The following is a 12315-nucleotide window of genomic DNA, read 5'->3' as shown; positions in this document are numbered from 1 at the left end:
CTTTCTATTTAGATCAGTAGAGATCTACAAATGCTCTAGGGTTCGACTTACACATGATATAAAGTCAAAAGCAGTCGTTTGATTTTTATTTAAAAAGCAGCCCCACATAACAGTTTGAGAAAAAGTAAATGGTTCTAAACGTGGAAATACCTCCCCCTGCTGGTTATAATAGAGATGTACACACGAGAGATGGCCTGAACACTAGGTGAAGAAATGGTCATAAACACTATCATGCCTAACGTCATTTTCGTTTTACTACATTTAAGTCTTGGTAGTGAATTATACATCTATGAGACGTGCTTTTTAAGTTCTAAAGTTGCTTGTGACTGTATGATGTTCCTCTGAATACTGTTAATAGTAATTTGAATCACAAACTGTAAAGATAAATGATCGATGATCGACCTAACACTAGAACAACTAGCACGAAAACGTTTTATCTTGAGCTTTCCCACCTCATGCACAGCTGCAATTATTCTACCTCTTTAAACGTGACATTTCTTAACGTATATTTGGGAACTGTTTAACTTTTAGGTGAAATTAAAAGACAACAGCGGCACCATGAAGGCTACGCGGCCTATTTTGTTTTGTGGTGCCATACCTAAAGACGGCCTTTCTTTCTAGGCGCCTCAGCAGTGTGGGATTTTTCTCAGCATGGATTGATCTTTTTTTTTTTTACCATCTTCTGTCTCTAACTGTATCTCCAAAAACACTGCCTGAAACAATAATATGAAGTCAGTGAATGATAAACAGTATAAACTCCCGAATTAGATCTGTTCTTTTACAGTTGACGTCCACTGAATGACAGTTTTAGCAGTAGGCCTACTAAGTGTAATTACTCTTTATAGCTATTTTCTAATGCTTAATCATGTTTGTCTACACTATTATAAAATAATTTACTCCATTTAAATGTAATTGAAAGTAGCCAGTCTCCATAGTGACTAAACATCACACTGTATTATTTCCTGATTGAAGGCTACAGAGGCTAAAATGTGTAGAATAGATGGTTTGAGGACATTAGCATAATTGGTAAAGAGCACTTAAAGCTGGCACTTAATGTCGCCACAAAGCGGCTATTCAATAGTCCTTCTGACTGAAGCTCTCTGCTGCTAAAGGTTGGAATGACTTACTGGATCTCAAGGCTGCGGACTAGTGCTGGATCCCTAATAGCAATTTAAGTGTGTGGTTTTGCTTGGCTGTGACACATAAAGCTCCCTGCTGAGGGATTCAACAGTGCTGCAGTTAACATCCTATTACACATACTGGCTCAAGCTAACACCTCCATAACTGAAAAGAGGCTGTGGACCGCAAGTATAACTTACTCATGCTAGCATCAGAAGGGGACACTGGGGGGAAAATACAGGTAAAAAGGTATTTAAATGAATTAATGCTGAAAAAAGGTGGTCGTCCACCTTCCTATAATTATACCTCATAATTCATGAACATTTAGCTTAATCATGTCACAGAGTGGCAGGAACCTGAAGACTGGTGAACTTGCTATTTTAACCATTCAGCTATTTAGTTTAATCATGGATGGAGATCATATTTTAAGGTCTACTTCAAAGAATGTTTCCAGTGAGATCTTTTGTTAACACTGACACAACGTAATAAGCGCCCCTGTCTCCACAGACCGAGATTCGCTGCTGGTGTTTTTTCTTTTTTTTTCTTTTCATCAGTACACTTTTTTTTCTTCGTGCACTTTACATGTACGAGATGAACAAAAGCAGACAAACGTCTCAGTGGTGGCCGTGTTCCAGTCAATTACATCAGGGGACGGTCCCTGAGGAGAGCAGGCAGCTAGCAGGCGTCATTAGCACTGTTTGCCTAGACTCGCCTCCCCAAAGATGACGCCTGTGTGCTCAAAATCCCTCTGGCACAATTTGACCTGTTGCCGTCTAATTATCCAGGACTGGTGTCCAATCTATTCCTGGCCTTTGGTGAACTTTCAGTACCAAATGAACATCAACTGCACAGAAAGCACAATGTAAGAAAGTCTGACTTGTTTAGACTTGGTTAAAACAGTTTATCAAGATTTACAATTCATTTAATATGCATTTTGATATGCTGAGAGGAGACTAAAAGCTAAAATGTGTGACCTAAATTCCCATATTTGTACAAAGCCTTGTTTTGGCTTTTTACGACACATTTCTTTAGCTATTCATTAGCATTCATTCCACAGCTATTTTCCCTGTTAGTTCTACGCAATTGTTGCCCGCGACAAATACCCATAGTTCCCTCTTGTTTTGCTTGCAGTCCCTGGTCTCGACTGAGGGGAAGAGCCATATGCGTCCCATAAGAAGCCCATAACATGTTTGTTTGTCTCTAGACTGTGTTGGAATAAAGGGCCAAGGTAACGGCCCTCGGGGGCCCTGCAGTCGTGGTCATGACTCTTGCAGGAGCCATCTGTGCTGAAGGGGAAGACATTTGAGCTTTGCGCCTGGTAGTCTGCGGGATTCTTCGGTGTTGCCTGTCTTAGCTCAATGCTGTGTCTTCTTTGATGCTTGTTGCCAGGTTTCCTGGTGCTGCCATGGCTGTGTGCCCGGTGCAAACAATGGTTAAAGGGGCATGTTTAAACAAGGGTTGGGAGTGTCAACTGTTAAGGATGTTTTTAGCTGTGATTTTAAAGTTATGTAACTCTGTATATTTATGGACGCTAATAAAATTTGTTTTTAACTAAGGGACATGTAATATCTTGTTTATTAAGGGATAAAAATATATATTTTTCAGCTTGTCATATGTCTGATTTCATCCTCTTTTCATTTAAATTCAATAAACCACATCTGTGTAATCAGCACAGAAAAGAAAGGGATACAATGGCTGCCTCAGGATAACTTTCTTATATCCGGTATATTTTGAGCTAGAAGTTCTTGGAATTGGACTGGAAGTTTTTTTTACCATATATTTACCTCATCCTTTTGAATATTGTCTGTTGGTTTGTATTTGGTATTTGATACGAACACTTGCAGAGTGGTTCCTTATTGTGTATAATGTGCTATTTGTAGTGTACAGAGTGGAAAAAGAGTAAGGTGTAGTTAAGAGCTAATTATTATGACCGTGTCTCTAAAACAGGGTAGCATGTTAATCTGTAAATTTCTCTTTTATGATATCACTCAAATTCAAAAATACTCAAAATAACATTCATGTAGAAAAGTTTGGTAAATTTAAGAAAGTTAGGAAAATCAGGATTTCAGGGATGGGAGGTTAGGATTGCTTTAACACCCAACTGATTGTACCAACAGTTGTACAATGTCCTCTCTTCCAGCTCTGCTCGGAGTGTGTTAGCTTCAGAAGAGCGAAGCTGCAGGTAGCTACACTTCAAAAGGGTAAGCTCGAACTCTGCCTGCTCCACCTAGCACCAACCACATCTCCATGTATGTTCTGCCTCAGCATCATGCAGTCTGCTGTAGTGTGAAACCAGAGGGTAGACGAGATCATTTCTACCTGTGGAATAGGCATACTCTTAGTAAGTGCCTAAATGGTTGTCTGCTAATGCACTGTTTATATCACAGAGACTGTGATGCTACCATTTTCCCAGGTCACTGGCCTGTTTCTAAACATCTAATTCTCCGATACAAAAATGAAAATATATTAAAATGAATAAAATCCCAAACTTTCAGAACCATAGGTCCAGAAAATGTTTTCAGCTGTTATCTACCTGAGTATTCTTGATATCTGGAGTGTTTGGTTGTAAATCAAATGGGTGACCTGAAAAACACATTTGAATAAGATTATTTTTGTTGTTACTATAACAACCTAGAACTACTAAGATTGTGTTTTTTAACTGCACTCCCACAGTGACGGCAGCAATCGGTACAGAAGCAGGAGTTCAGAGAACTAGTCAACCGAGACATAATCCAGCATGGATTATGGTTCATCAGACAAATAATCCAACAAAATCTGATCTCAGTGCAACTAATATTAGCACGGAAAGGCATGCTCACATGACAGGTACCTTGACTTGTATTTGACACCAGTTGCTTACCACAACCACATATTCTATTCCCTAATGCACCTTGTTATAAGTGTGAACAGAGGCAGTGCTGTCAAATTAGCCGGAGTAACTGAAGGACCAACTATGGAGCCGTGCTAGCCTGGACCCATGGGAGCACGGTGGTCCTTTCAGGTTACACCGGTCGAGATACTCCCCATGAGATGGTTAGCCCGAAGCCTGAGTGGTCACTTTATTTTAGAAGCCTGCTGGGCTCACTGCTGGGCTGGTGGGGCTACAGGAACCCAAATCTGTGCACAAAATGGAAGGAGAAAATAGCACTCCTGACGACAGCCACCAGCTGGCTGCACTCAGGCTAAATCAGGGTCGTGCTCCTAAAGCTGCAAGACTCTCCAGATAAAGACTCACACTGCCCTGGGCTCGGCCAGGGAAGCGTGGCTTCAAATGTTTATGCTAAGGTGGCGTGCATTACAGTCTCATTCTACTGTTCTTTTGCAAAAGTCTTTTAAACCTAAATCCATGTTGGATTTTGTTTTACTTGACAAGCTACTGTTCTGTTTACTGACAAACCGAATCTTGCGCAAGCTAGAATGTGATGTAGTAAATGAGATCTGCATAGGAAGTTGATCTTTTAGTTCGGCATAGATAGAGTCATTAATATAAAACATGAAAGCAGTGCAATGCTTATAGATTACATATAAATGTCATCTGCGTTTAGAGATATTTATTGTAAACTGGTGTGAATGATTCTAGAAGTTTTGGCAAGGACACAGATTCAGAGCAAAGCTGTGCAGTTTATTGCATGTACCTGAATAAATAGGCCAGCCTGAGAAGTGTGCTCGCTAGTCTGGCTTTTATCTACAGCTCATCCCTGCCCCACTATCTTATTAGTGCTGTAATGGGAATAATGGCGTTTGTGGTATGATGGGTTCTGGTTTTACATTTAACAGGCATGAAATCTCAATTTCAGCTTCTTAATGATTAAAGACCCTTATGCTTAAATGTCATTAAATCATTATCTATCAATCCAAAATTAAAACTGGCTGGAAACTAACCGACGCGTGAGTGCAAGTCTCAATATGCTTTCTAAAAGTCCTGACAGCCTGACTGTCATGTCAGATTTGTCCAAATGTAGCATTATTTTTAATGTCTCGCATTCACAGCCCCAAAAAAGCAATGTTGAACTTCATTTATGCAACGACAAACTGTTTTGATCTCTCTGTGGAGTTTTATCCGGAATGTTGATTGTGTTAGGCCTCTTAAATGCATTGTGCAAATGCATCTTGTTGTATTTAAAAATGTGGCCAATGCCGGTCCAGATGGAGACTCCCACTATGATGACTGTCACATGGAAGTAGACATGTTGGTGCAGAAAAGTGCTCCCCAAAGAATACAATCCCAGCCTCATCCCAACAATACTATCCTGTGCACTTCTGATAACAGAGAATAACAATTATACAAGTAATTGGTTATTAAGATGCATCACACATGTGTGGGCGTTATCAATTTATTTTTGTACTGTTGTCCTGTTGGCCATGCTGTGAGTGCACTTTATCTTTCTGTTTCTGCTCTCAGTTCAGTCTTTGCCAATTCCCTGTGTAGGAGCTCTCTCCAATATCACATGTCATCATCACCAGATTTGGAGGGTGAAGGCAGCACACGCCTCCAACGATCTGCACAAAACCTGCTACCATTTTGAACTGCTATTCACACAGCTTTTGCCTGCCACCTGAATACAGTTGGAGAATTGCACTTAGTGGTTGACTGTTCCTTATAACCATGCAGACATCTGATTGGCTGAAACGCTGTTGTCCATCCCATCCAATGAGATCCTGACCAATTGTTTCTTGAAGACCATCAGCCATAAACAAAACAAAGCACGGCTGGGATACGAGCTCAGCTTAGGGCTTGCTTCTGCATTGTTATCTATTTGTTTTCTGCATTAATGCATTAAAAAAATGCAATTCTTTCCAACAAAGTGGACACTGGACGTTTGATTTGTGCTTAGGGAGGATCGTGAAATGACAGGGTGACCATTTTCCTAAGTAGAGTCAAACTGCAGTGAGCTTATGGCAGTCAGGCCTCTTCTGACACCTGGACATCACTGTCAGTGCAGTGAAGACCTGCTGCATAGCGGCAGAGCAGCCCCAGAACAAACCAGGTGGATGCTGTCCACGGGTGATCAGCGCAAACAGCCGAGTAGTTAGCATATCGTGTATCGGCAGCTTACACTGCCAGTTCTCTCAGTCTCCCAGGCCTTTTCTGTCCGAGGACAAGCTTTGCCATAGGCACCGTGACGGTTGCAGATGCTTGATGCCACACATGCTGCAAGCCCGTGGCCACATGCAGAAATAGTCTCGTGGTGTGAGACCACTTGGCCTCTCCCCAGTTTCAGGGAAAACACCTCGATGCTCATTAGCACATGCAATGCTGCAAGTGTATAGTTCTAATTAGTGTGTAACCTGTTATGGAAGTTGGAAGGATTGCAAAGCTGGGATGGAGCACAACCATATTTAAGAATTTGAGATCATGACACATTTAAAATTTGCACAAATAGGATGACTGTATCAACATTTAGTTAGTGTAACATTCATTGTATTAACGTCTTGTTCAATTTGACACAAAGGGCAACTACAGTATGTGGATCAACCTCGGTGTGCAGCTCATCGCTAGCACAGTCAGAAGAGGCATTTTAATGGTGTTTGACAAAGTTGTCCAGCGATATTCCCCAGGGTGCGCTGATACTTTACATTACATGGAACAAATCAATACAGAGGTGGACAAGGCTGCGCTGCAGGCTCCCTGCGCTCCTCCGTGCCTGCCTAGCAGACACACGTACTTTGGCTGCTGCTAACATTGTCTCTTGACATGCTGAAATGTCACATGATTTTTCCCCCTCCTGTTCTCCTAGTTCGGTATTCACCAGTCCCGGTCCTGCAAGTTTACTACCTCCCCTGCTCCCGACACATCTGATAGAAAGCGTCGGTCCATTACGTAGGGTCTTTATAAGCTTGTAAAAAAGTGTGTGAACATGTAAAATGCTGACTGTTTGTGGAACACTGGGTTATAGTAGCCATGATCAAATTGTAGCATACAAGGTTAGAAGCACTAATTGGAAGACAATATGCCAAATTGTTTGCTTTGATTGCAATAAAAGGTCACTGCTGACAACTAAGCGGTTTGTGCTGGGTCATGCATGCGCTAGCACAGATTTGGCTTTGTTACTGAAGACGTCTGTGGGGAATTTAGAGAGGAAGTACAGCTCTTGGGTTTCAAAGTGGCTCACCTCCCTGTAGGCCCCCGGGGTTCACAGACGAACGACAGGACCAGGACTCAACAAAAAGTAGGTTATTAAAGTGGATTAATGGTAGAAGAGTGGATCTGAAGAGTGAAGCACATCTCTTTAATTAAATCCACCACGTCTCCGAACTCAGTTTGTGTTTCCCCTGAGTTTGGGGCAGCGCGGGTCATAACTTCCACAAAGGTGAATAGTCCACTGGCTACGGCAGTGTGAAGCCGATATGCAATGGTTTTATTATTATATTATGGCATAATTAACTAATAAGAATCATAGTGTAACATTTGCTTATTATCATAATATTTCATACGTTGTGAATGATATGTAATGTGCTCATGCTTATTCCATATTGTCAGTACTATGCAACAATAGGTCTGCAGTGCTCTTTAGTAAAGCTTTTCTTACCACCACAGCAATACATTCTGCTACTGTGAAGTGGCTCCAGTAGGTTTACAATGCTGACAGTGGAAACACCTCCCCCCTAGTGAAATACCCCGGCTGCTGGCAGACTCAGGCTATGCTCTAATCACGTGTGGCCTGGTGCATGGGTTTGCACGTCTTTAGATGCGTTTAAGGTTCAGGATCTACATGCAGCTGCTCCCCCAGTCATTTGCACAGTTAGCTGAGAGTGGGTTGGGTTTGTCTAATGGAGAATTATGAGGGCCAACTTGGACGCTTGCAAGAGAAGAACGAAACAGCTAAGTGAAAGTTAGGGGTCCCTTTCATTATCACACAGGAATTTAAGATTCTAACAACTGCACATTTGAGAAGCCACACAATTACAACAAACCGGCATTAAAACAGAAGACATAAATGAGCTAGAACAAAGTAGTGTGGCAGTCTCATGGCACTTACATAATCCTGTTTGTACAGTGCCTTTTCTGTCTAAATGACATGGGGAAAGCTTGCATACCATACAGCATTTTCTATAATAATGGGTGTTCAGGTGCTGAGAAACTTTTACCAATGCTGCATCAATTAGAAACCGGGTTACTTAAATCATCTTTCAATTCATCACCCAAACAGAAGCAAATAGACGAAGGATTTGCAGTTTTGATTGGTTGCCTAGAACCCGCTTGCCGATGTATGTTTCATTAGCTATGAATGAAGCAGGCACCACGATAATTGTCGCACAGGAGAAACACATCAAAGAAGAAAGTTGATGCGACTGTGCATGGCGATGACAATAGCGTGTTTGATAAGGTAAAAGGTTTCCATCCGCAGGTCGAAACGGGCTACAAGCGCCGCGTCAGCTGCACCATGCGTACCCAGTAACGGAGAACGTCCACCGGCAGGCGGCTATGGTCGGAGGCACCTGTTTCAAACCCCATGATAACCCACAATTTTGGGACTGGGAAAATCTTGGGACTGGGAAAATCTTTGCGTTACTCCAATGAAACGCAGAGAGCGTCCGTGATCCGACGGTGCCCAAACCACGTGTTTACGTAATGGAAAGTCAATCTTTCAGTTCAAGCCCGCCTCCCCATCTATTACAGAGATCCGAGGCGAAGTGGGATGCGTTTTTTTTTTCCCTGGAGGAGACAGATGTCAGTGATGGACAAGTAACACACTGAGGGGAGCAGCCAGTCAATCCAAAAAGAACATCTCAAGCACAAGAACACATACGCTCATCTCCAAAGGAAACGACAAAGCCCGGGATATCGAGCGGTGCTCTCGGGAAAAAAGGAAAACTGAGGCTCTCGGAAATTGACCCCCGGCTAACAGATGCTTTCGGGACTTCGCTGAGAACGGACTGGGATGCGGAAATGTGGCGCTTTGTTGGAGATAGCACTGCTTTTGAATAGCTTCCATCTCTTCCTCTTTTGATGGTGTGCAGATCCACCCTTCTACTGAGTGCTGAACTAATAGGCAATGCTTTTCAGCTCCGAGATCCGCCGTGTCTTACTGCTTTCCCGTTAGTTCTCATGTGTTTACTGTCTGCACGTCTCCCCCTGTGCAACACATGCAATTTACAGAGTATATTTTTTATTACAGACTATTTTTGGTGGCACCCTTTAATACTAAGAAGACTGTCGTCTTTTACGAAGTCTAAAAAGAATATTTTAGCACGTGAATGAAAACGCCGAAGACTTGGATATTACATTTTTTTTATATGGTTCTGTTGGTAGCCCTGTCCTAGAAAACGGATCCAATTGTGTTATTATGCAACCGCAAGGATCTCTTCTTTATCAGGGTGTCTAAGCTGTTGGATTGCTCCTCGCCCAAATCAATGTGGTTTCATTGGAACATTTTCAGCAAAGCAACGCATATGCTGCAGTGTCTTTGTGGCAAGAGTCTTAAGAAAAACAAGAATCCAAGTGGTAAGCAACTCTATTGCTGATTCTCTTTCGGTGTCCACAACAGTGCAGCGCTTACGGTGGCGGGTCCGCAATCAAATTTGTGCAGCAAGTACATCGGGGGGCATAACTTATACTGTAGGACCGCTAGTGGCTAGCTCGAGCAGGGGTACGGCGTAAGACGCCAAAGCGAGCTAATGCAACAACGGCCAACTTTTGGACTAAATCTCACAGGTATACGATTTTGCTTTGGTGGCGAATGGCGCTGGACCGTCCGCTCGATCGCGCACCATTACGCGTCTTCCAAAGGAGCTCCCAAACTGGTGTCATCTCAGGGATGCTGCAGTATCGTTCGCAGCCCCGCATCACTTGTCGGTTAGACTGTTCGCTAGCCTTTGCCGTTTATTTCAAGGCTCTTTTCGAGCTCATCTTTTCCTACACAATTAACTTGCGAGGCAAAGATCACGTCCACTGTCTTGCCACGGCGTCACTCGAAAACAGCGCGGCGCCGTTCATTGCGGGGTACGAGATAATTTTCCGACTTTTTTTTTTTTTTTTTTTTTTTTTTTTTTTTACCTGCAGTTTACTTTTGTCATACGCAGACCACAATTGCAGTCCTGCTGCAGTCTGTTAGACGGTGTCTGAAAAGAAATCCGCAGGATACATTTGCGCATTTTGTTTCAACAGGCTGTTGCCAGTTAATGTCATACAAAAGGGCTCCGAGCATAATTCTGCCCAGGGAAAGCGACGAGAGACTGAAGTTGCCGTGGTGTACAGTTTCCTCCGACATGTACACTGCGGTGTAGTAGATCATAGACATTTTCTCGTGCTGACATCGCACGAATGACAGAACGTTTATTTGTCGATCGCGTAACCCACTTCTCTCACGCGTATCACGGACACTGCTACCCAAATTTCCCCTTACGTGGCTGTGCATATGTAGTGAGGGAAAACGTGTTTGTGCCATATAACTGCAATATTTGGTGAATCTCATAAAAAACTGCAGCAACAGGACCAACTTCAAGAAGTAGCCCAACACTTACAGCAAAACTGTATTATTAGTCTGACAGCCCACTTAAGGCGTGTAGGATAAAATAGATATTCTACAGTACAGAATATAACACTTTATAGTAAATATAATGTAATGGTTGCATCATTTGCTTCCACATTAACAATGTTTCTTTAGCTAACAACAGTTTTGGTCTACTGGTATCCCTGACAACAGATTAAAAAACCCAACCCTGGATCATATTTTGCCACCTAATATGTATTTTAAGGACCAAACAAAATGTGTGAAATATCACCAGAATCATGTGAAACAAGGACTTATTGTATACTTGGAACAACGAATGTTGTCATGTCTATTTTTAGTTTTAATCCCAAAGGCCTAATATTATACCTTCAACATCACTATAAAAATAATGCTATATGATGGTATGACATCATCACTCACCATTTGACCAAGCTCTGAATGTGGTCACTTCCAGTGAGTAACACATTCACAGCCAGATAAAAGCAACATCATGTCTGTTGGCAGTGAGTCCAGGAGCCAAAAAACGTGATCTTTCTGATTAGTTTTCCATGGTGTTTCTGGACCTTAGCCAGCCTGGTGTTGACCACGTGTTCCAAGAGTTGGACATGCCTGCTCCACGGGGTTTACAGTGCCCAACCCCAGGGTGGAGGATGAGGGTGTTTGCAGATCCAGGCTCTCAGAGCTGTGGCTGAGGCCTGTGCAGTGGTCCTCTCTAGAGAACCTTGGCCGTCTTCAGCGTTACATAATGATGTTCTTCGGCTTGAAACCCTGTCAGATCTCCCATTGTCTTGTTCTTTAATCCTTTTGTCTCTGTCCTTTATGGGTAGTGGCTTCTGAAGGTTTTTTTTCCTGCTCCAGCAGATGGCACTTGCAGATAGCCCCTGCGTTGGCGAATGCTCGCTTGGCAGGGGCAAAGTCTCACACTTTTCAGTGTCAAGAGTGCCACTTCATGAGTGCCTGTGTTGGCCCAGGCTATAGAAGCAGGGCAAACGTAGGTCTATTTGTTTACCTTGAAGCAGAGCATTATGGGACTGACGAAGTAGTCCTCATAGAGACGGGGCAGAACGCATGGTGCACATGGCAACCGTGTGCCTGCTCTCGGTAAATTCACTTGCCCCGGCGCATAACGTTGTGCAGTGTGGCCCGTTACGAATGACACACAGTCTGACATCACCCCAGCGCTCCTGCCCTCTCGATGGTAGCGCATCGGTTTGTCTTCTCATTGTTTTCACATCACACTGTGGTGGTACGCTCTGAGGCTGATATGCAAAACACTCTGTGGACAGATATGATGTTTGGGTTTGTCTTTTAGTGCAATTATTCTAAGTATGTGGTATAGCTGTACCTTTATTCTCATGAAGCTGTCATACACATTGTGGCCTATAGTTGGAACTGAATCAGAGCTGAGCATATCAAGGCCTCTGGAGCTACTGACAAATTGCTGATTTCAGACAAATAATACATACAGAAATATATCAAAGGCTTCCCTCTACATTAATAGCTATGCTTTGGAGGTTTTAGCAACCTTTTTTGTTTAGCACTTTCTTGTTTTTCACTTTTCATCTGGGTAACATCCTATTTGTGAGGACTTTCTGACAAATACCAGCGATGCTGTCATTGTTTAATGTTGAATGTTAATATTTCTCACATGCTCATGATTTAGTCATTGCATTTTGCATTTGAAATCAAGCTATTTTAGCTGGTTTATTCTTTGCAGTTCTGTTGTGATGAGCAGTCCCAT

General features: G+C 42.6%; 1 protein-coding gene across 6 annotated transcripts in view; it reads left to right on the top strand.

Annotated features, from left to right (window-relative positions):
- fgf14 (fibroblast growth factor 14) overlaps positions 1–12315 on the top strand; it is a 111293-nt gene that overhangs the window by 1609 nt on the left and 97369 nt on the right. For 3 of the 6 annotated variants that reach the window (XM_081720697.1, XM_081720696.1, XM_081720695.1), the window contains one exon: positions 3260–3320. In XM_081720697.1, the coding sequence (XP_081576823.1) occupies positions 3260–3320 (61 nt within the window). Of the gene's footprint in view, positions 1–3259; positions 3321–8815; positions 9566–12315 lie in introns of those variants that run through there. The other 3 variants (XR_014125276.1, XR_014125275.1, XM_035522809.2) reach the window with 2 other exon arrangements.

The sequence above is a fragment of the Electrophorus electricus genome, chromosome 9, assembly GCF_041902795.1.
Source record: "Electrophorus electricus isolate QZ-2024a chromosome 9, ASM4190279v1, whole genome shotgun sequence".
NCBI lineage: Eukaryota > Metazoa > Chordata > Actinopteri > Gymnotiformes > Gymnotidae > Electrophorus > Electrophorus electricus.
This window is presented reverse-complemented; position numbering and strand designations above follow the sequence as displayed.